Genomic DNA, 24411 nt, shown 5'->3' on the forward strand with positions numbered 1-24411 from the left:
GGCTGACCTTGGGTGCAGGGAGAGGTGGGGGCCTGGACTTAGGGAAGAGCTTCCGGGGGGTGTTGCCGTTTGGGGGAAGCCTTAGGGAACTAACAGGAGATCTCCTGGTGCCTGTGGCTGGGGGGCGGGTGCGGACGCTCTAAACAGATGGCACGTCCAGGCATATGGCCAAGTGAAAGGCCACAGAGGGTCTGGGGACAGTGAGTGGTCCAGGAGGGCTGAGCCACAGTCCTGTTTGAGGGAGGTTGGGGACAGGGCCCCTCCCCAGCCACCCACGCTTAGGCCTAGCACTCACCTGGACCCTGGGAGGCTGGGGTGCTCGGGCCACGAGGTGGACAGCACCGCGTGCACATGGCGTTTCCCTCTCTGCTTCAGTTCCTGCCTGGCGACTCGACAGTGACTGGGGACGCCACCCTGACGGCGAGCCCGAAGAGGCGACCGGTGTCTTCTTTAAGTGTCTTCCTTAAAATCAAATGCCCACCCCAGGCCAACCTAAAACTCAGTTGGGTCTACGCGGACCGCACTCACCCCCGGTAGCAAATCCGAGCTATGGCTCCAAGAAAGCCACACTTAAAAAGCCGAGAAGAGAGGGTGGGAAGGGCGTTCACGGTAGCCGCGCAGCTGGTGCCCAGAGGGGGAGGACTTTCTCTGCGAGATGATCGTTGTCCTTGATGCCACTGTGCCGCATCGGCGTACAGAGTCGACCCATGGAGTCCTCCCCGACGCTGGTGAACTGGTCAGGGACAGGCTTGTTGCCCGCTCCGACGTTAGAGCTGACCCCCCTCTCCACACCGTCGCCCCTCAGAGGCCAACAGCCTCTTCTGTGAGTCACCTTCACGTCGGAAAGCAGGGAAGCCCTTATTCTTCAGCAGAACCTGGGTCCTCCATGTTTCATAATGTGCTTCTAGAGCTTTGCTTTAAAAAAACAACAAAAAAAAATCATCTGCCTACATCTCCTGCAAGTTCCCTCAGCCACTAAGGAGTAGAGCCAGGAGTGGGACCTGCCTCTCCTGGAGGCCTGTCCTGTGCTCTGGGCCAAGCAGCCAGTCTCCCCAGTCCTGGACCGCCACATCCCAGCTCTGTCTGCTTTCAGAATGGCCCCTGGAGATACAGAGCGGTGCTCAGGGACCGAGGGACCGGCTGGGCCGCTGTGAGGACCTCGGCGCATGGGCAGTGCTCCGCACACCCAAGCCACGACCTTGGGTGGCACGGGGTGGGGGGTTGGCCCTTTCTGCTGCCTGAGAAGCAGACTCGGGTCCCCGCCCCCCACCCAATGTCCTCCCCCTCAGCTTGCCTGCTGTGCAGGCAGGTCCACTGAGACGAAGGGGGGCTGTCCCCGACCCTTGCAGGCCAAGCGCCCCCTCTCTATGCAGGAGCCCTGGCCACCTGTTGTTAATCTAGCCCTGGTAATCCATTCTGTACTGTGTCAGCAGTTCAAAAGGGCACTGTTAGTATTTTTTGCCGACTTCAATTAATGTGAGATTTCAGAGGCCCCTCTGATCACATTTCATCTGTCACAAGTCAGGAACAAAACAGACAGGTCCCAGTTGAGAGGAGGAAGGAGAAGGAGTTTATTGCAAACACCGACCGAGCACACAGTGTGGGCTGTGCCCAGCGAAGGGTGCACCAGAACGCCCAGCGCTTGCCACCCGAGCCTTTCGGCCCCAAGCCTAGGCCCTAGTCCCCTTCTCGTCAATATTCCTCCCCTCCCCCAAGAAGATGTAAGTGCAATAACTTACTTTAGAAGGCAAGAAATGATTCTTTTAATAGTTTGCTATAATGTCGTTACATGGTGCTATAAGGCAGTAAAACTTTATGGAACTGACCTCATTTTTTTTAAACATTTTTTTTTCTGAATTTTTAATGTATCTTTAATATATATATTTTTTAATATTCCACCCCAGGCCATTAAGCTAAAGGAAAAGTTGCGTTTATACAGGGTTAAAATATCTTACAATGAGAACAGTCAGTGTTGGCCGAGGTTGGAGCGCTCAGCTCAGCTCTCTTTTCCACCACTGCACATCCAAACAGATCATCAGGCATTGAACACTGTCCCTCAAAATCAGTAGTATAAAGGCCTAGCTCTATGTGTGTGAGTGAAGGGGAGGAGGGGAGGGTGGGGCTAGGTCATGCTCGCCTGGCCAGAAGACTTTTCCTCCCTGCGGCCGCCTCGGCGAAGGGGAGCGGGGTTGTTGTGACTTTGGAAGTAGGGCTCTCGTGGTCTTCTCATTTTTCTCTTGATGCTTATCCTGGGGGCCAGCCTGGCAACCATCATCCCCCAGCTAGTCTTGTTTGCCTTTGGCCCTGACAGGGCCATCAAGCAGACCAGAGGCCCCGGAGTGTCCTACTTGACGCTGTCCCCTCAACCCGGCCCCGAGAGAGAACGGCTGCCTGAGCGAGACACACGGTAGCTTTCATGGACAAGCTCCTCTTGGCTACCCCGCCGAAAACAGGGCAGGCGGGGGGGCCCTGGAGCGGGGCCCCATGTGGCCATTGCCTCTGGGGACCCACCTCGGGACGGCTGTACCCCATCCCCCTGCAGAGTCTTCGAACCCACCCTGCCACCTTGCTTGCCCGAGCAGGAGGCGCGGTAGCCAGAACCGAGAATCAAGTATAGTTGAAAGGATTCAAGAAAGGTTACGAAGTCCGTGTCCCGCCAGTGCCATCGAGGATGCGGGCACAAGCCTCGTCGTGTGCCCCCAGAGCCTGCTTCTCTTGCACCTTCCGGGAGCCAAGAGGGCCGCTGAGGGCGGTAGCAGCACCTTCGTGTCAAGCCCCGGCTGCCTGGGCCTGTTCCCAGGGGGGCCCGGACGTCCCCTCAGCATCGAGGAGGCCACCTCGGGTTCGCATCTCTGGCTCTGTGAGACCTGAGGCCCCGAGCCAAAGGGAAGCCTCACCCCTGCAGCTTATGTGCTTCGCGGTGGCCCCCAGAGCCGGCTGGCGCCCCTCTGTGCCCGCCTGCCTGAGCCCTCACGCCTGAGGAAGCCAGCCAGCCAGCCCCCGAGGGTTCCCCCCAAGCTCGCGGGGGCCGCCGCAGGGCCGCCTCCTGCGCTGGGAGGTCTGGGCCTCGCCGCCCACTGGGAAGGCAGCAGAGGGAAGGCTGCGGAGAGGGAGGGCGGCCAGCAGGGAGCGGAGAGGCTGCGGGAGGCCACGCCACCCCCTGCGGGCTAAGGCCACGCGTGTGCCCTGCTCACCCAGTCACCCTGTCACCACCCCCCCTTGCCCCTCCCCCACCGCGGCCACGACCTTCTCCTCGCCGTTGGGAAGGGACCACACTAAGTAGAGGGTCTTTATGTCCCTCCCAGCTCCAGGTCCTATGATTCTCGGAGCGTTGGGCCGGCCCTGGGGGCCTGGGGCAGGGAGCTACCTGTGGGGAGGTGAACAGGCACATTTCACGTGGACATTTTAATCATAAATACTTGGCTGTGTGGATGGGAAGGGCAGCCAGAACCACAGGGCTTCCCTCTATTAGAGGCTTTTTCTTCTTGAGCTTTTTGTTGAAATTTGTCTGACTTTGGTCTAGCCCAGCCAGAAAGCAGTCAGATAGAAGGCTTGAGCACCAGGGGTCCCTTCCAGAAGACTCTGCCTAGAGCCCCCTCCCCTCCTCCTCTGGGGATCTCTCAGTTCTCCATCCCTCTGTGTGGATCCCCTCCTGGGTGAGAACATGGTATGACGAGGGTTCCTCCCTTGTCCTTGCCAGCCACCGGAGCCCTTAAGGGAAAGACAGGGAATGATTCCCAGCCTTAAGTGTTTCTCCCTTTCCCTCCCTAGATTTGGGGAGCCTGAATTATTTCAGTGAACCTCAGAACTGGAAAAGGCTCCCTAAGAGTCATTCCAATATCCTCAGCTATATGGATCATTTAAAACCAACATTTAACTTCACGTCCAAGATCGCTTCTAGAAGATCAGTGTTAGAGCTATGGTTCACAAAGAGGTCTGACTCTTAACAAGGGAGGCCAAAACCAGATCCTTCCCCAGGCCTGTTTCCACGGCAGATGAGAGCACAAGGCAGAGGTGGGGACCATGATTCCTTTTAAGCCTCGAGCAGCTCGAGGGGAAAGGATCTCACCCTCCACTCAAGCCAAGAGGCTGTCCTGTGTACAGGCCCCCAAGCCTGCTGGACTTAACCCTCCAACCGGACAGGATCAAGGTAGAAGGTAGGAAAGGCGAGCACTTGTCCCCAGGGGCTTCTCACTGGAGGGGCATCTTGGGTTCTAAAGGGTGGCCCCAGAGGACAGGGACTGGGTACCACAAGCTTAGGTGACAGCTGAATCTGGTACCAAAATTCGAGCTGCTCGTCTCCAGTCAGGCAGGTGTGGAGTTCCTCCCCAGAAGGAAGCACCTTCCCGCAGGGAGGGACACGGCTTCTGGATGGCATCCTGCCCCCACATCCGGGACAGAGCAAGTGACCCAGAGGAGAGGTGCCCACCAACCCTTCTAGAGGCTGGTGAGAGGGAGGGGCTGAGATTTCGGATTCCCTAGGGATGAAGTCCAAGAGCAGGCCCTCTCTGCTCTTGCCTGGTAGAACATGGGGTCCCCACCCACTGTGGGGGACTCTGGGCAGGTAGGGTGCCGCTCCAGGGATGGCTGACAGGGGACAGGCAGCCTGAGGCAGTGTGGGGACCGAGAGGCCGAGCATGAGCACATATTCTTTAGCTAATTCCTCACGCTGCTCTCGACCCCTTCTGCCAACATGACTCCAGGCCCTACTCTGTGTTCCGAGGTGTAAGTCCTTCCACGCCAGGACACTGCTCAGCAGCCCTGGCAAGCGACCAGAACGGGTGGGGGAAGGGACAGGCGTCTCCAGGTCCTCCAGGAGGGGCCTGGCTGGCTAGAAAACAAAGCTGCCCAGACCTGCCCTCTGGAAAAGTCGTCCTGCTGGTTGTGGGGCGTCGGGCGGTCAGGAGAGCGGATGTGAGTGCCTGAGCCCCTGCCCCTTCCCGGACACCTCCCTGCAGCTCTTCCTCTCTCTAGAAGCTTTTCTCCTTCCAGCACCGTGGGTACTGTGGGTGGTCTGGGTCCTCCCCTCGCAGTGTTCACCGAGATCCAGAGCCTGCCCCCTCGGGGACTGTCCACGCTCCCAGACGCCCGCACTGCTGGATGCCAGCAGGATTCTTCAGCTCCTCTCCTGCTCTGTCCAGCCCTCCAGGTGGGTCCAGCACAGGGGACGGCCAGGGTGGGTGGAGGTGAGGCAGGTGCCTTGGGCCCAGGGGGTCAGGGCTTTAAGAGGAGAAACGGGGGCAGGCGCGGCAGGAGGGCGACTCTGCAGGACCCTGAAGAGCAGGACTCCGGACTTCAGACAAACTCACTGGCCCGGTAGCCAGGGGACCACACAGCTGAGGGAAGGACGGACGTGTTTGCTCGGTCTGGATGGGAACCTAGCCTTGACTCAACCCTCAAATTGGGCAGGGCAGGGGAGCAGGGGTGGGAAGAAAGGGTCTTCAGCTTATAATGGACGCAAAGCTGCAAAACTTGGGCACCTGGCTTCCTCCACTGCCTCTGGCCAGGAGCAGGGGCTCCACCTCGGGGCCCAGGCAGGTGGGACCTGCTGCCCCCTCCCTCCCAGCGGTCCACAGGGCCTCACACTCGGGGTGGCTGAAAGTGCTGAGGGCCAGGCCCCTGGCCCAGGCCAGGTTCCTAAGAGGACAGTCGAATGGGAGGCTGGGGGCCCAGGAAGCGTGGGCGTGGCCAGTGCCCCAAGGCGGGGGAGGGCGTGGGGACAGGCCGAGAGGTGCCCTGTCATGTGGCCCAGGAGATGGCGGCACTGTGCTCCTTGGCCTTCATGCGCAGGGCCGCGATGCTCGAGGTCTTGCGGTCCGGCTCCCCGTTGAGCTCGTAGCCGTTGAGGCCCGGGCTGAGGCCCGCCGCTCCGAACAGGCCTCCCATGTGTGTCTGGCCCACGTGGCTGCCAGCCCCGGAGACGCTCAGGAAGTCGGTGACACCGCTGGCCCCGGAGCCGGGGGGGTGGGTGTGAGGGGACATGCAGGCAGGTACCGGGTCACAGGGGACCACACAGGCTGGCACTGGTGAGGCAGCCCCATTGTTGCCGATCCAGGACGGGTTCTGAATCTGGGGAGAGGGAAGGGAGAGCCGTCACAGGCCGGCTGGCGTTAGGGGCAGGCGTGGGCATGGCAGGCACATGACGGGGGAGGGGCGCTGCCGCGTACCCTCCCCCCCACGACCTCGCTCTGCTCACAAGCCCATCGTTCTGACGAAATCGTGCTTGGGTGTTCACCCGGGAGCCTCTCAAAACCTCGATGGCCATCCGGACCTGGAAGGGCTCAGGTTCTGTGCTTTGGCTCCTCTACTCCCCGCAGACAGAAGTGGTTTTCGGGACTGAATGTCACACTTGGTCAAGGGTCCAGTCACAGGGCTGCCTTTAGGGCACGGCCAAGCCGCTGAGGGCAGCTCCCGCCTCAGCCAGCTGACTTCCAAATTTGAGATGCAGTGGCCGGCTTCGTCTCTCCCTCCATGGCCCCTGGAGGTCAGCGACTGTCCCTCTCTCCTGCGACTCCTCGCCAGGCCTGGGGCATCCCAGGTACCTGAGAAACGGGAGCCGACCTGAACTCAGAGGGCTCTGGTGTTGGGAAGGTGGGCTCCGGGCTGGCAGGCTGTGGCATGGCGGGGGCAGAGCTGGGCGGTGGGGCCTCCTCTCCCTGGTGTGCAGACCAGTGGCTGAGCTTCCAAGTGCTGTGTCCTCGAGGCTCCAGAACTTACTTAGGAAGGAAAGGGGCTGCCTCAGGACGTGGTGAGTGTCCGTGCGTGAACAGATAGAGCCAGGCCAGGCCGGATGCCACAGGCCAGGGTGTGTGTGTGTGTGTGTGCACGCATGCGTGTGTGTGTGTGTGTGTGTGTGTGTGTGAGAGAGAGAGAGGTGCTCAGGCAGCACGCGGGGGTGGACTGGAGGCAGATCTGGGCTGCAGGGGCTGGGGACAGGCTGAGTGGGACCAGAGGAGACAAGCCCTCTCAGCGTTGTGCGTGGGTTACAGGGGACCCTCAAGCAGCTTCTGCTGGCCTGCTCTCCTCCCTGCCCATGTTTGTAGTCTACTCAGGGAAGGCGCTCGAAAGCAGAATGAAGGGGGAGCTCGGCCCCCAAGTCTCATGGGGCATTGTCATGGCAACAAGAACCACTGGCCCATTGGCCCGACCACATTGCTTCCGGCTGGAGCGATGGGCAATCAGGGGCCTTTCCCTTCCCCTCCATCAAGAGGTGTGTGATATGTGGTGCTGCAGGTGGGAAGGAAGAGCCCGCCCTGTCTTGGTCCTCTTGCCCCGGCCCCTCACCCCTGCCTCTGCTCCAGCAGGGAGCTCAGGCTGTGGAAATCCAGACCCAGGAGTCAAGCCAGGGGCCCGTTCTCCCAGGACAGAGAGCAGGAGAGATGCAAGTGTGCAGCAGGAGCTGAGGGCGAGAGGCGTGTGTGTGTGTGTGTGTGTGTGTGTGTGTGTGTGTGTGGCACCCCACATTCCTCAGCCTAACCCCAGGCCTGACCCCTGACCCCTGCCACATGAATCCTGGCAGGGGGAGGGGCAGAGCTGGTGGTGGGGCGGGGAGGGGCGTCCAGAGGCTGGGTGGGGGACAGCAGGGCTCCGGGACAGTGGGTCTTAAAGGAAACAGGAAGGCCTGCGCCACCGCCACCAGCTCACTGCTGGGTGGGGCCGGGCTCGGAGCTCAAGGCAGAGGCCTTGCTGCCACCGTCACCAAGAGGCCTGAGGGAGGCAACAGTCCCCTCTGCCGGGCAGGCTGTGGGCTGTGACGAGTGCACCCGGCCGGAAAGACATCTCCGCAGATGCCCCAGGGTCGGCCACTGCTCACACTCCTTCTCACCCCTGCACTGCCCTGGAGACTCCGCTGCCACTAGAGCGGAGACAGGCTGATAGCAGGGGACAGAGGGGAGGACAGGGTGCGACACAGCCGCTGGGAGAGCTGAGGGCGCACAGCGCCCTTTATCCGGCTGTTTAATCCCCGAAGCACTTCTGTGTTGTCTAATTTCGGCCTTTCCACAACCTCACGAAAGAGCTGGGTGGGTACATCCGTCGTGTCCAATTTTCAGAAGAAACTGAGGCTTAGAGCTCGTGACTTGTCTGAAGTGAGAAAGGTCTGGAGCCGGAGGACAGCCCCGCTCAGGGCTCAGACCTCCATGTTCACCAGGAGCGTCTCCCACTGCCCTGGAGGCCTTGGTCGGCACCTTGACTCGCTTCCGAAGCCCGCAGCAAAAGGGGCAAATGCAGCAGAGGAGAAAGCCATCCTCTCTGTCCCGGCCTGCCCATCCCTAAACGCCCAGCCAAGCCCGAGTCAGCACGTGAGGTAGGCAGGAACGGCCCAAGCCTCCCACATTCTGGGGTGAACAGGCCCGTGCCTGCGCCCGGCTTGATGAGTCCCATCTGAGATGCCCACTCCCGGAGCCCGGGGCTGGCACTTACCTGGGCATAGTTCTCTGCCCGGGTGAGGAGGGGCAGCTCGTAGGCAGCGGAGAAGTGGGTTCGAACCTGCTGCATCTGTCCGAAACGCTCCCTCTTCCTCCACTTGGCCCTCCGGTTCTGGAACCAGACCTACGGGACAGAGCGATTGTTCTGGAGCTCAGGCAGTACCCATCATTCCCTGGAGCCCTGCATCTATCTTAGAGCCAGGTCTGGGCCGTGCAGCTGCAGGGAAGGATCTGCCTCAGCCTTCTGCCTCAAAGCTCACAATCTAGAATAATCAGTGCTCAGAGTCGGGAAGGCAAGCTTAGCCCCAACTACCCACAGTGTGATCTTGAGTCAGACTCTATCATTCCGAGCTGCAGGTGTCACACCCACGCATCATGTCACTGGTCCTCCTCGGGGTCATCTAACCAACCCCAGCCCAGCATGGCCTGACCTGCCTCAGGACACGGACTCCTGAGGGGAACCTGACCAAAGGTGTGACAGCTCCTCTAGAAAATCTTTCTCTAGACGCTCATACACACATACACAGACACACACACAGTCTGGCCATAATTTTCCACCAGCTCCGTGGTTCCTTGGGGCCTGTCTGGCGGCCCAGAACCCGCATTCCTACCTAGCTAAAGCCTCTCTGCTGCCTTCATGTTGGAAAGTGTCCCTACTCAGGCCCCCTGTGCTGAAGTTCCTGTGGAGAACAGGGGTTCAGCTGGGCAGCAGAGGCCGTCGGATGGCTTCGTGGAGGAGAGGTCTGGGGCTATGTCCTAGTGTAGACACAGCAGGGCAGGCTCAGGAGACCCCAGGAGGCCATGCTGTCCAGCTAGCAGGCGGCGGGAGAGAGAGACCTGTGGACGCAGAGGTCAGACTGTAGAGGGCCTTGATGCCCAGCCAAGCGGTTGGCTCTTGATGTGGTCCCTAAAGGTGGCCACTGCGAGGTCTCATGCAGAGGGTGGCCTGACTCCGAGAAGGAGTGAAAACCTACCTGTCCCTGAGCGGGGGCTGGTGGGTTGTTGGCTGGGGTGGGGCCTTTGTGGGGAGGGTGGTCTCTGATGGGTGGGGGTGGGGCCGTTGGGCCCTTCGCAGCAACACTTCCGACAGGCTGAGAGCTTTCCCAGGCTTCATGGGCAAGAGCTGGGCTTGGGGCCTACTTGCCCTGCCCCAAGACTTGGGATCTGGGGCAGGACAGGTGGGAAAGCGTGTGAGGAGGGGAGGGATCAGCTTCCAGACCCCAGATGGCTTCAGGTTGAGTCAAAGGCAGGCCTCCGAGATGCCTAGAGGGAGGTTTCTGTCAGCGGGACAGGATGTGTCCCTGCCAACAGCCTCAGGCACAAGTGGGCACACCCCAACGGCCCCCCACAGGCAGCCTGCTGGCAGCCTTGCTGAGGGCACAAAGGATATCCTCAGAGGAGGGAGAAGGAGCCGGGCTGGAGGTGGGAGGGCTCCCTCACAGCAGCCCAGAGCCTGCTCAGCCCTTCCTGGCTTCTAACGTAGCTGCGCCACCAAGCGCCCATTCCCGCGCAGGCATTGTCACTGGCCTCAGTTTTTGCATCTGGAAAATGGGGCCAATATCTGTACTAATGTCCTCACAGTGGTGGCGCCTCACAGAACAGCAGGTGAGAGCTGAGAAATGCTGTCAGAGAGTTCTGAAGAGTACTTGGCTCTTGCTTATTTATAGCTCCTGACCTTTCTTGCTGTCTTTTGCTAAAAGGAAAAGAAGCTGGGGTGTGCATGACTCATGTGAGTGTGGGGAGGGTGAAGGCAGGGAGTGAGTGTGGGGTTGCACCTCAGGTTTCCCTCTCTGGTTCCAAGGATGCATGTGTGTGTGCACAAGTGTCACTCACACACACACACACACACACACACACACACACGGGCTGGTATTGCTTTGAGGGCCATCCTGCCTCCCTGTCTTGAGGCTGGTGTAGGAGACGCATCAGCCCCTGCTCCAGAGCCTCCTGGGCCCCTTTGCCTCCGGGGGCTCCTGGGGTCCAGGCCCAGGCCTCCCGCTGAGAGCCAAGGGCAGATCGGGTCTCCTCTCTGCGCCGCTGAAACGGGATCCCCCTTTATCAGTGGCCTGGAATGGGGGGCGGGGGCCAGGATGAGAGAATGAATCAGAGGAGCTTGTTTTCATTTCATGTTTAATTTCCTGCAGGCTTAGCTCCGTCTTTCCGCTCCTTCCTCAGCCTCCCAGGGTTTGCTGGGGGGGACGCCAGGGGGAGGGGAGAAGCCCACTGGAGGCATCAAGATATATGGCTCCATTCTTTCTTGGGGGCTGGGGGGGAAACGGTGAGGAAAAGTGTCCGTGGCCGCCACTGGGGTGGGGGGTGTTGCCGGGAGTGGCAGGTGGAGGGGTGCCAGTGGAGGTATCTGGCAGGCTCTGGACAGGCTGGGGGGGGGTGGGCACTGCACGGGGAGGGGGGCAGCCGGTCCCAGAAGTGGGAAGAGGAGCAGAGTGGGGAGAGATGGAATGTGGGGGCTGGAGCTGAGCGTGGGGGAGTGGCAGCGGGGGGTGCTGGGTTATCTGGGAAGACAGCTGAGGAGCCGGGAAGCACCGGCAGAGATGGTGCTGTCTTTGGGATGGGAGTGGAGGAGGGCCAGGCCCAGGGATGTACGGGAGGGTTCAAGACCCAGAGACTTCGGGAGGTGGGAGGCAAGGCTGAGGGGCCGCTGAAACACCCAAGCACACCCGCCTTGCCTGCAGCCCTGGACCTGTTCCTGTACAGGGCTGGGACTCTTCTGTTGAGCAAGCCCCGGGGCTCTACAGCCTCAAGCCTCAAGGCCCCCAGCTTGGGTGGCGGCCGGGCATCCTCAGGACACCTCTGAGCTCACGGTGGAGGGCCTGGAGATGAGGCGCGGCCATCCTTCCAGCTCCGGCTCCTGGAGCCTGGCGCTCTGAGAGCTCTTCACAGATGCTCTGTGCCTCCGGGCTCTACGGCCCCAGCCTGTCTCCACAGGACAGCCCCAGGGCAGAGAGGGGACCACGAGGTCCAGCCTTCCAGTCTGCATGTCGCGCCCCAGGACCACCCCGCTCCCGGCCCACCCTGGCCTGGGCCTGCTCAGCACAGGCTTCTCCCCAAGGAACCAACCGTCTTGGCGGGGGCCTCAGTAACCGCAGCCCATCTGGGGCCAGGGCGGGGTGGCCCAGGGCGGGGAGGCCTCTGTCTTATTGTCTTCAGACACCAGCTGCGGAGATCGGAATCCCAGACAGCAGAGAGAGGCCCCTGCAGCCCCTGGAGCAGCGCCAAACCCCGAGCTTCTTCCCAGGAAAGGTCCATCTTGGAGCCGCCCACCCCCCTCCCTGTCCCCAGCGCCACTCTACGCCAGGCACCTGGCTTCCCACCAGCTGAGTAAAGGCCCTGAACAGACCCAGCAGCGGCAGGCGGGGGGTTCTACCGCCACTCCCCCCAAACCTCAGGGCACTGCCAGGCTCGAGCCAGAGGTCTGACGCACATGGAAGTCCCACCCACCCTGCTGCCTTTATACAAAGAAAAGTCTCAGAACAATATGGCCCATGTCCTGGCAGAGCCAACTGAAGTAAAAGAAACATGGGCTGGAGCTCAGGAGTCCTGGATTCTAGTCTCAGCCCTGCCACTGAGTCACTGTTCTGGAGTCACCTGACCACAGGTGATCACGTCCCACCTGTGGGCCTCTTCCTACTTATTATAAAACCAGAAGACCAGATCGATGATCCTTTCCAGCACTAACATTCTATATTCCTATGCTCCTCCCCTTAGATGAGAAGATATGCAACACATCAACATTTCCCTTTCTGCCTTGGCTGCCAGGAAGCTCAGGGTTGAAATTTGTGCTCAGTGGCAGCCGTGATTCTTAGCCTCAATGTCTGACCTAATTACCTGCCTATTTCATGACACTGTTCTTGGTTTTAGGTGACATTAATAAATCTGGTTTGAAAGTAGGCATAAAAGGGTATGTGTGCACACGCAGAGGGAACACTCGGCTTTGGCCGTGTGATGGCACCTGAAAAATGTTCTCTACGGCCCAGTGTCATTTCCATGTTTGTCCTAGAAGAGCTGTCCTTCTTTTGTTACTAAGTAAATTCAACTCTTGGGCGCTCCCATCCTCTTGTAAGGAACACGTGCACGTGCGCACGCACAAACACAAACACACACACACACACAGTGCAAAGAGTGGACCAGTCAAACCCATACCAACACGGTGCCCACAGGAACATCCCATAACTGGCCTCCCCCTTCTCTACTGGCTCCTTCAGTTCCTCCCAATCCACGGGCTGGGCCGAGGCCAGGTTCTGGAGTTTCTGTCCAGACTCCAAGGCCTGTGAGGTCTCATGGCAGTCTATCCTGATGCAAATAAGAGAGTTGGTGTGTGACACTTCTGGAATGACAGGACAGCCTCAGATGCCCTGCCTTCCTTCCCCAACCATTCGCCAGGCGCTGGATAGGAACAAGACGGGCAGCCAGACCCCGGGAACTTGTGGCCAAACGACCCGACTCTTCAGTCTGGGTATCCGCAGTTTCTGGATGGCTGCATAGTTATGGTGACGGCTGGTCCTTTCTCACATGATCCATTCTGAATGAAATCATTTCTGGACAATGTCACAGATGCTCAGCCTTGTTACGCAGAGCATGGCTGGGACTGAGGAACCTTTTACCCATGCCCTGGGAATGCTCTGCTGAAGGTTCCTTAGTGAACTGAGGCAGCAGGGGGCGCCCTTGGGGCCTGCAGATAACGGAAGGCTCTGTCTTGCCCTGAGCCCACTTCTGCACGGAGCCGAGCCTGGCTGAGCTGCTGCTTTAAAACAAAACAAAACAAATACGGGGCGCCTGGGTGGCTCAGTGGGTTAAAGCCTCTGCCTTCAGCTCAGGTTATGATCCCAGGGTCCTGGGATCGAGCCCCGCGAGCCCCGCGAGCCCTGCGTCAGGCTCTCTGCTCCGCAGGGAGCCTGCCTCCTCCCTTCTCTCTCTCGGCCTGTCTGTCTGCCTACTTGTGATTTCTCTCTCCCTGTCAAATAAATAAAATCTTGAAAAAAAAAATGCTATTTAAAAAAACAAAAAACAAAAAACAACACAAATAAATAAACAAATAACAAAAAAAAAAACAAGAACTGCTCTATGCTGTCAAGCCATTGACTTCCTCAGCCCATTGGAGGGGGAAAAAACCGCTATGTGACAACACTGCATTTGCTATTTCTAACATGCTCTGGGGTAGGAAAGTAGACTGAGCGTGACATTTATTTGTGTGAAGCTGAAGCCTGAGCTTTAGTGCATGGATTTTGTCTCCTGTGCTTTGGGTACTCAGAGGTCTTTGCTTCCTCTCTGCTTCTTTTCCTGCTCTAACTTCATGTGAGGAGGGAGGACACAACTCTCTGGACAAAGGAGGTCCACTAGTCTACAAATACTTATTTTTTGCCCTCGCTGCTCTAAGTTCAGCCTTCTCTAATTGGTAGGAATAAAGTGATGAACAATCAGACAGTACCTGTTCTCAAGGAACCCACATTATAGTGACAGGAGACAAACGTAAAGTAATTTAAGCCAGTCATAAATTCTATAAAGAAGAAAAAAAAAAAGGACAATGTGGTTGAAGGTGACCTGATTTGGTTGTCTTATGTTATGTTGATTTGGGATGAGTTGGGTTGTTTTGAATGTGTTGGTCTGGGTTGTGTTGGGTTGGGTTCTGTTGGGTTGCGCTGAACCATGTCAGGTAGAGTTGACTGTGGTATTTGGGTTCTGTTGGGTTGTGTTGAGTTGGCTGTGTTGATTTGGGTTATGTTGTGTTGGGTTGGGTCTTGTTGCATTGTGTTAAGCTGTGCTGTTTAGGTTGTGTTAGGCTGTGTTGGTCTGGGTTGTGTTGCATTGGGCTGGGTTCTATTGGGTTGTGTTAAGAGTGTTGGGTTGGGTTGCCTGTGTTATTTGGCTTCTGTTGGGTTGTGTTGGATTGGCTGTGTTTGTTTGGGTTATGATGGGTTGGGTTGGGTTGGGTGTTTTGGTGGCTGGATGGTGTTAGGGCTACTGCTTTAGCTACTGTGGTCAGGAAGACTTCACAAAGGAGGTATATTGATTTGGGAGTCAAAAGATGGAGGAGGAGGCAGCTGTCCTGGGCAGAGAGAAAAGCCTGGTTGCTCTCTGTTTCTGCCTGTTGGACGGCTATAGATGTTTTAGGTTTATCCTCTTTTCTTCCTAAGAGATAGGCCTTCAAAGGCAGAGACTAGTCATCTTCTCCTTTGTGAAATGGCCTGGACCACACAGAGCCCAGAAATACAGCTAACAGTCTTCTGTACCTTCTCCTGCCAGAGCAAGAAGGCTGATATTCAGATGGAAAACAGTAGCCTTGCCCTGTGTGGAGCAGGGGTGTAAGGGGCAGGTTGTCCTTGGATTGGGGTAAAGAAAGCTCTGGTGTGGTTGAGGGACAGTCGCATGGTCCCAGCTTTGGCCACCAGCCAGGGTACAAGCCCTGCTTTCTCAATCTCTCCCCAGGAGCCCTCACTGACCTGCACACGGGCCTCGGTGAGGTCTGTCCTCATGGCCAGCTGCTCCCGGGCATACACGTCGGGGTAGTGGGTCTTCTGGAAGACCTTCTCCAGTTCCTCCAGCTGGTAGCTAGTGAAGGTCGTTCGGTTCCTCCGCTTCTTGCCCTTGTTGCTCTCAGAATCGGCCTTCTCCAGTGGGCTGGGGAGGTCGGTACTGGCCCGGTCCTGGGGCCCCTTCACTCCAGCCTCCTTCACACTGAGGTAGCTGCTGTCCATCCCCACGGTGTCAGAGTCGGGCGGCAACTCTGGCTCACCCAGGGAGCTCTCTTTGGCTGAAGGGGAAGACACAAGGTCAGAAACCAATGACTGAACCAAGTAAGAGAGGAGGGAGGGACAGGGAGAACCTTCCCCTGCCATCCCCCTGTCGGCATCACACTGGATGCGAGGGTGGGAGTTCCTGGTTCTAATCCTGACTTGCCATTAACATGCTGTGTGACCTTGGGCAAGTCTGTTTCCCTCTCTGAGCCACTTTGCCATCATCTCAGAATGGACCTTTTTTAGCATCAACATTATATGACTCTGGAACAGCCAATCTGATCTCTTGGACCTTTAATCCCTGCTCCCACCGACTCTGGGCTCCTCCGTCTAGAAGGACCCCCTTTGCCAGAACTTCTGCTTTGGGCCTGGGGAATGCTGACCCAGTGCCTCAGATCTCCAGGGGAAGGGAGAGCTAATTCAGCAGCCATGTCTGGCCCAACAGGGCAGGGCAGGGGCAGGGAGGAGGCTGGTATCGAGACAGACAGGAATGCCCTTCCTATCCAGGCCTGGTCCTGTCTGGGCTCAGTAGAAGTTGCAGAGAAGAATCCCCAGCCCGAAGAATCCAGCATGAGGGGTCACGCGCTTGTCCTTCACTGGTTTCACCTACTGTCCTCGCAGGGTCCTGCCTGCTTGAAGCTAGTGACGCATTTACTAGGGAAGCTGGGCGGGCACCTGCATGCCCAGGATGCTGACGTGTGTGCCCCACTAGAGTCACACTAAGCTCAGACCTGGCCCCCCCAGCCACCCCATCTGCCAGGATGGGGCCCTACTGGGTAATTCGTAGATGCCCAGAGCTGGGCAGGACCAGTAGCTCTATGGAGGTCAGGGAAGAGGTGGTGGAGGCCAGCTGGTGGGGAGTGGGGAAGGGAGTAACTTGTCCACGTCCAAATGGCCCAGTTAGCACCCTGGGCAGACACGCTTGCCTCAGAGTGAAGGTTAGAGTGTGGACTCCGGAGCCTATGGAGCGTACGACTCCCACATGGACCTCGCTCCAGATGTGAACTTGGGACAGTTCACTTAACCTCTTTGTGCCTCAGTTACCCTCTCTGTAAAATAGGGATGAAGATACTTGTAGGCTCTTCCTCCTGGGGCACTATGGGGTTAAGGAGGCCAACAGGCAAAGCCCTTAGCACAGCGCCGGCTACGTGGGTTTCTGTCCCTATCGGTGTATCCCCAGTTCCAGTATGGACTTCCGATCTGCAGAGGACTCTGGCCCCGGAGAAGTCTTCCCAGCAGGGGGGCCCTGCCCAGAGCATCTGGGTGCACGAACAGGGTGCACGAACAGTGGGTGCCGGCCTGGTGTCCGGAGGCCGGTGGGAGCCCTTCTCTGCTGCACCGCCCATCCCGGCCCGTGTGGTGAGGATCTCACGCCAGCTCTGATTACAGTAAGGCCTCCAGGGAGCACTGGAGAAGGCCTGCACACGCACAAGCTCTGACGGTCGCACGCACGCGTGTTTGGTGTGAGCGCCTCTTCTGGGAGCAGGTCCACGTGGTGGGCATGGAGTGTCAGGACGATGCCGCTGGCTCAGGTCTCCCGACTCCGTCCGCAGCCTGGGGGCTGAGGCTGTAGGCTGGCTCTCCCCCCAGCTTCCCCTGTGCCCTTCCCCTAATGCTGGGAAGGGGTGAGGGACAGCTGCCTGTCAGCCCCATCCCTCTCTCCGAGGCTCCGATGAAGGGGGTGGAGGTGAGTGCTTGGAGCCAACCCGCCCACGGCATCAGGAGGCCATGTGAGGGGGCCCTTGGCGCGCTGATGCCACAGGGAGGGCGGCAGCCCCCAGGCATCACGCAGGACACCCACGTGAGCCCGGGCACACGCAGACCGCCACTGCTGCGGTGACAACATTATGCAAACTGCAGCTGGCAGCCGGGCCAAGAGCTTTCAGCGAAGATATTTATCTTGCTGGCAGACAAACAAGTTTTATGTTTTGGGTTTTTTTTTTAAGAGAAGAAATCCCACCCAGCCTCACCAAAAATAAACATCTCTGTTATGCAATTTCCTGGAGGCCAGACTGGGGGGCAACCCCTGCCCCTCCTGCCCCCGCACCGATCTCCAGGCCCCATCCCATGACCCCATGGACCTTTCGAGTGTCCTCTGGCATCCGGCCTGGGGTTGGGACCACCCTGCACAGCAACAGGGAATGGGCTGCATGGGGAGCTCCGTGCTAGAGAGACTGAGGGTTGTAGGGACCAGTCCAAGCTCTGAGTTTTAACTGGGGGTAAACTCACACCAGAGAGAGCAGGCAATGTGTGCCTCTAGCCCCCCGTCCTCTCCTCCTACCCTGTGGGCTTGGGGCCTCTTCCCAGGGAGAGAGGGGTAGGGGCAGAGGAAGGCCCCTGCCTTCCATAATCAAGGAGTCCTGCTTTGCTCCTCCTGGGTGTGCGAGGACCAGCCTCTGAGGACGACGAGGGAAACCCCTCAGTGTTGACCCCGTTCTAGGCTTAGCCAGTTGGCGGCAGCAGAATGTCCTGTCTTCTAGGGTGAGAAGTAAGAATCCAGGTTCTCAACCCTCCAGCCACCTACTGAGACCGAACAAGTCGGGGAGAATTGGAGAGACAGCACGGGGTGTGCAAAGACCACCAGACCGAGCTAGGAGGTCTGCTCTTGGGCCCGGCTCTACCATGATCTGCCTGTGACCTCAGATGACTCTTCTCACATCCCAGAGTCTCATCGGCAGCTGGAGCTGCCGTGCCCCATCTGGAGTCGGGGGAGCAGGCAGGGGTGTGCCACAGCCTCGGCCTAGCGGAGTGTCCCTCCTGCCTTTGTCACCCCTGGGGGCCTTTCCTTAGGATCTGGAATGGCAAGAAGAGGGGAGCAGAATGGGGGCCAATCTGGGTCCAGGCAAATGTTGGCCAATAGGAAAGCCTTAGAGATGGAAGGAATTCTGGCAAACTGATGCTTCCAGGTCCTCAAGGAAGAAGGAAGAGAGCCTTCCCATCTCAGTCTTCACTGTTGATCATTTTGCTTTAAATTGGGAGGCTGGGCCTCTAATTTAGATGACAAAGAACAATGCCCCAAGGTCCCATGGCTCACCCCCAAGAATCCCAGACTTGGGGCGGGAGGGGGAGGTCTATGTCAAACTCCTTCTACCCTGCAGCTTCTCCAGCAAGTGGGGCCACACGGGCTGTGGGGACAGAGAGCTCACTGCCATCAGGACACCTGGGCCATTCATCCTCAGCTCCGGCCTACGTCTGTCTCCTAGAGGTTTGGCTCACTGGTCTTGGCTCCGGCTCTCCCGGGTCTTCCCCGAGATGGGCGCCACACCTCCCAGAGCCTTCTGTCCTCCTGTCTAAACAGCCGGGGTTCCCACTGCTGGCCCCAAGTTTAACAAGATTGACATGGGGGGCTGCCAGGGACGGGTTGCATGATGGTTTTGGGGCCTGGGCAAAGCCAGCAGTTTGCTCTCCAACCGAACAATCCTGAGGAGCTGGGTGGAGAATCAGGTGGGTGGCCCAGGGCCAGGAGTGCTGGGTCAGGATCCCGCTCGCCCTGCAGTGCCCTCCTCAACAAGACAGCCGTTGGAACCAGAGGAGCCCACCACTCGGGCTAAAATACTCTTCACCAAAGGTTCCCACTGACTTCCTTGGTCTCCTGCACCTGCACCTCTGGTCACCTGCCTGGAATGGCCTCCTTTCCAGCTGACCTGCAAGATCCCATCAAGTATCAGCTCCTCCAGGAAGTCCTCCCAGACTGCGACAACCCTACAGACCCCTTTGGCCTCTGCTCAGCCTCTCCCATCACTGCCCGTGTTCCTGAACAGTATGTAAATCAAGCCCCAAGTGTCCATTCCTTCCTCTAGCACATCAGTTCCCTGACAGTTGGAACCTCATGTCACGGACCCTGGGCTTCGCCCAGGATGGGGCAGATGGCAGATGTGCTGTGAGAAGTTGCTGGAGAGTAAGTGGACAATTTCTAACGAGCAAACAACGCCGAGTCTGTGCAGCTACCTTTGTGTGCCTACCGTGTGCCGGCCATGCCAAGCCACGAGCAGAAGGTGCTTGTTGAACCCACGAGTGGACCAGTTCATCCTGCTACACGAGGAGGAGACAGGTGGGTAGGACACGGGAGAAAGGGGCTTGCATTTGCGAGTGCCTCCGTGAGCAGCTGGCATCAGGAGCCACAAGAGGAGACGAGATGGTGGACCAACACGGCCGGCGGAGCATGTGCCCATGTGCGGCCGGCGGGAAACACGGAGCATCAGGGCAGCAGACGCAGAAGCAAAGGGATGGGATTTAAGGAAGGGGCTCTAGAACGTAAACGTCCAGCGAACCCAGTCCGAGATCTGCTGGGGGCCAGCTCCGTACCCACCATGATGCCATGGTGGCGAGAAGGCCACCGGAAGACCCTCTGTCGCCCCGCTTCTGGGCCAGCCCTCTTCAGGGACCAGAGCACTGTGCTGCACGAGGCTGAGCAAGAGCAGAGCCCCCCTGGGCCAGACCACCCGCCTGCAGCTCTGGCTGCCCCACCACCACTTCCAATGGGACTCTGGACTGGCGCCATGTGGATGCCCCGCCCACAGTGTGGAGGGGGCTCTGTCCCTGTCTCAGGGGCCCAGGGCAAGGTCATCCTGATCTGCTGCTTCCCAGTGGAATGTCTTGAGGTGGCTATAAACCGCAGATGACCCAGAGGAATCAAGCAATGTGTGTACGTAAAACACCCAGGGTGACCAGTGGCTGCCCCTCCAAAGGTCTGCCTGCGACGGCGGCCATGATGGTCGGCTCGCCCTTCAGACGACCCTAGGTCAATGTCTCCACCAACCACTTCTGATGAAGTAGCAGCATTTAGCTTGAAGATATATTGCACATCAGGAGCCACAGAAGGGCCTCCAACCTCTGCCTGAACTCCGAGAAATACAAGAGATGGAAAACCTGTCTTTTTTCCATTCCCCTTTTTTTGCTGTCCTGCTTCAACCCAATGACGTCACTCTAACCTAGTCTAAACTTTTTTTTTTTTTTTTTTATACGAAAGCCCTGGAGAGATTTCCGAGGGTGACTGTGATTTTTTTTTCATGACTGTGATTTCAAGAGGATGCACTTCTGAAGCGAGGAGGGTGCGGCAGGGCTCTGTGGGCTCATTCTTCCCCTGTGCACAGACACACGCCCGCAGGCACAGGGCACAAGCCTGCAGCTGTGAATGGGTGTGCGGAACATGTGTGTGGTTGCCTGTGGACAGTCTGAGTGCAGGCCCACGAGCAGGGTGTGTGCGGCTGAGTCTGGAGATTTGTGCAAGTGAGGGTGACTTTACAGATACACATAGGTGAGTATGGATGCGGGAAGTGTGTGTGTGTGTGTGTGTATTAGTTGTGCACAGGCCAGTGCATGTGTGTATATGTCTAAGGGGTCTGAGTAATTGTATCCTCCATGGTTTTGATTACATCGATTTTCCCTCCAAACATCTGCTTTGTGGGGGACACGCCGCTCCCTCTGTTCCCGGGTGAGTCGGCCTCACACACCCCTGTGGCAGAGCACACAGGGCCGATGTAATCTCCTTAAACAAAACAGGCCAGCGTGAGGCCCTTTCATGCTATTTAAAGGGCACTGACTAAAAACCCCTGCTGCTGTCCAAACAGTCGTGTGGGGGCAGGGCAAAGGTGAAAGGTGAGCCATTGATCACGTCCTGGACCCACCTCCTCTGCCCTGGTGCTCCCGGGGCTCCCAGCTCCGTGCAGAGCTCAGCCTGGATGTCCCTGGTTTAGGTCCAGGCCCACTCGCTAACGCCAAAGGGGTAGCAGGAACTGGGGGTACATTTCAGCGGTCTCACCTGATGATGGCAGACGGGGTCCCCACCCTCGGGGACCTGCCAATCTGCAGGGGAGAGCCAGAGGTGGAAGCTCGGGTGCTCGGGGTGGCCCCCACCGGCGACATGGGCACCCCTGCTCACCCACACCAGCTCTGAACACGCCTCTTGAAACAGAAAGTCGGAGGCGCTGTCACAGAGCCCGGGAGACTAAGGAGACCCGCGGGCCACGTGTGGTGTGTTGGATGGGCTCCTGGAGCAGTGAAAGGACAGCAGGGAAACAACTAGGGACCTCTGAGTAAAGGATGGGGCTTAGTTAACAGTAGTATGAAAGGAGAAAAAAAAAGAAGTGGGCAAAATATGTAAATAGACACCTCACCCCAAAGGACCTACAGGCGACAAAAAAAGCATGAAAACACGCTGGACAGATTATCCAGTCCCGAAATGCAAAGTACGAGCCCCGTGAGACAGCCCCACGCACCGACTGCCACGGAAGTAAAACCCCGGGCGGCACCAGGTGATGACGAGGACACGGAGCCACGGAAAGTCTCCCACGTCGTTGGTTGGGAAAACAGAGAAACAGTTCTATAATTAAACCCACACTCCCCACGTGACCCAGCGATGCTGCTGCGAGGCATTGGCCCGGAAGATGTGAAGACTGATGTTCACCGAACCTGCCTGCAAATGCTTAGAGCGGCTTTGGTCAGAATCACTCCACACTGGAAACAACCCAAAGGTCCTCGAACAGGTGAATGCATAAGCAAACTGGAACCACCACGCGAGGGGCTAGAGACTCAGAGATAAAAAGAATGAGCTATTACACAGTCAGTGGCAGGAATAACTCTCAAAAGCAGCATTAAGGTCTGTAAAAGAGGCCAGACTCAAAATTTACATATGTATGACTCTGCTTATTTATCCCAGGACATCCGGGGAAAGACAGCAGCAGGAGGATGGAGAGCAGATCACTGGTTGCTGGGGGCTGGGGAAGGGGGAGGGCTGGTGTGTGAGTACGTGAATCTGCATGGGGATGTGTTGAGATTCATAAAACCATACACCACCCCCTGATTTTAATTTTGCGGCACATTATTTTAAAAAAGGAAAGACACGTAAACTATAGAGAAAATACAAAACTGTGTTTTCATATGTTACAGAAAAACTAACTAATAAAAAGTTTGTATGTCTTCACCCAGAAATTCCACTTCCAGGAATGTAGCCTAAAGTAATCTTTATGGCTGGGCATGAAGAATTTGCTAGAGAGAAAGTTCATCATGGCATCTTTATACAGAAAAACCCAAAATAACCAAAATATCCAGTAATAGGAGACTGGTTAAATAAAGGATTCTATTTCCATAAATAGAAAATCCTTCCTGATATTCCATATTCTGCAAACTGTTTCTTGGCTTTGCACACACATTATTATGTATTTATTGGAGATTTTTTTCCTTTTTGTTTATTACCTCTCTCTGCCTTCCATAAAACAGAGAGTATATCTGAATATATTTGCTTTGTGTACCCCTGTCTAACGCCAACGATCGTGGCTGGCATGCAGTAGGTATTCAACAAACACTTGATGAACAAATGAATGAAACTAATATAAAAGAACAGTGTTTTAGCATCTGGAAGGATGTTCGGGGTGTCGTAAATAAATCTCATCTTTAAAAAAAATGCAGAAGGGGTGGAATATCTGTCCTTAGAAAATTCTAGAAGTTTCTAGAGGTGGGAATATAGGTATATGGGTTGATTTTTGTTCCTTTTTTTTTCTGGTCTGAATTACTTTTCTATTTGTCTTATCATGAAAAAGAATTGCTTTTATCATTATATAAAATACTATTTGAAACCAAGGATTAGAATCCCAAAAGATGACTAAACTCTGCTGTGAAGTTTTGGGGGGTGGGAGATGAGCACCAGTAGGGGTGCAGTGGAGGAAGGATAGGGATGCTTCAGAGAAAGGCCCTTTTATGGGGGGGATTGGCCGCTGTCCTCGCAAATTGGGCCCCCTAGGACTTTGCATTCTCTTGGGCTCTGGAGACTTCCAGACTATAGGCTTATGTTCACCTCCTAAAGGGTTTCTCTGCCTTCAGGCCTCAAATGCAACCAGACACACACATCTGATTGTACTGCAACCTACTCTAAAGGCTTTCACTGGTTCCCAGAGCTCTCACTGGGATCGCCAGGTAAACTACAGGGTGCTCAGTCAAGTTAGAATTTCAGAGAAACAACGACTAATTTTTAGTATAAGTACGTCCTCGAGATTGCATGGAAAATACTGACAGTAAAAATTACTCGTTGTTTATTTGAAAATTCAAATTTCACTGAGCATTCTGAGTTTATTGTTAGGTTTTTGTTTTGTTTTGTCTTGTTTTCCCCTAAATCTGCCAACCCTACCGATCAGGCTTGCTGTGACATTCATGATTCCCCAGGCGGGTCTGACCCCTGCCTGCTTCCTAGACTCATATTTTCTCCCACTCTCTGCCTCTCTCTCCTAGTCCCTTCTAGTCCCATGGACGAGTCCTTTCATTCCCCCAGAGCGTCACACGAATATAACAATTATCCAAGTTCCCACGTGGAAAAATGTTAAAAATCAATTAGCGAAGTGAAGATACGCCAAGAGACAGAAACTATACCACACACACACGTAATAAGCACCCCCATGCAGACACGTTTCTTCGCACACATTTTTTTTTTAAACCTAACACTCTCTCCAGGACATCTTTCCACACTATTCTCGATTCTTCCGTCACACCATTTGAATTGGCTGCATGTGATTCCTCCACAGGGACAAACTCGGTCTAGCCAGTTCCCTACTGCTGGGCACCCGGGTTTCTGACTGTTTCAAGGATAACAGGCCCGCGATGAACATCCTCGTCGTTAAATCCTTCCTCCATCATGGTGATTACATTAGAAGGAGCTCCAAGAACGACTGGATCAGATCGTGTTCACATTTGAAGGTCTCCGATCAACAGGGCCAAACTGCCTTCCAGAGCCATGAGTCTCCCCTTGGCTACCCACGTGCCACCCGCTTCAGGATGAGGGGTGTCCTGGCACATTAAGCATCTCTGCCAGTGTGATAAATGAAAGTGAGATCTTGGTTGAATTTATATTTTTATTTCCGGCAAAGTTGAATCTTTCATCTGTTACATTCCTTCTTCTGTGGATTGCTTTTAGTGGACTCCCAAGGTTCAGGGCCAGGACGACCCCTTCTCTTTCCCTGACCCCAGGGCTGGGCTTAGCTCTTAAATACTGAGTTCTTTGCTTTCAAGTGCTTGTGTCGGGTCCTGTCCTCCGCTTGAGTGTGAGAAGTTCAGAACAGTACGTTCCTGATGCATCGCTGGGGCTCGAGGTGGACCTGCCTCCTTCTGCCTTTGGGAGCTCTGTATGTCCTGCTGGGGGTGACCCAAGGCACCTGCAGGGGAGGGACCCAGCCACAGGGCTGGGCTCCAGATCCAGGAGGGCCCGGGTCCATTGCTGCACACTGTTGTATGGGTGGGGTGGCTGA

General features: G+C 56.6%; 1 protein-coding gene across 1 annotated transcript in view; it reads right to left on the reverse strand.

The window, feature by feature from the left end:
• Window positions 1-1559: 1559 nt before the first annotated feature.
• The window catches only part of ALX4 (ALX homeobox 4), a 43905-nt gene continuing 21053 nt past the window's right edge, over window positions 1560-24411 (reverse strand). The window contains exons 2-4 of the mRNA XM_032358969.1: window positions 14885-15195; window positions 8422-8550; window positions 1560-6069 (exon numbers count right to left, since the gene is read on the reverse strand). Coding sequence (XP_032214860.1) covers window positions 5740-6069; window positions 8422-8550; window positions 14885-15195 — 770 coding nt within the window. The 3' untranslated portion in view covers window positions 1560-5739. The remainder of the gene's footprint in view (window positions 6070-8421; window positions 8551-14884; window positions 15196-24411) is intronic.

Source organism: Mustela erminea, chromosome 9 (assembly GCF_009829155.1).
Source record: "Mustela erminea isolate mMusErm1 chromosome 9, mMusErm1.Pri, whole genome shotgun sequence".
Classification (NCBI taxonomy): domain Eukaryota; kingdom Metazoa; phylum Chordata; class Mammalia; order Carnivora; family Mustelidae; genus Mustela; species Mustela erminea.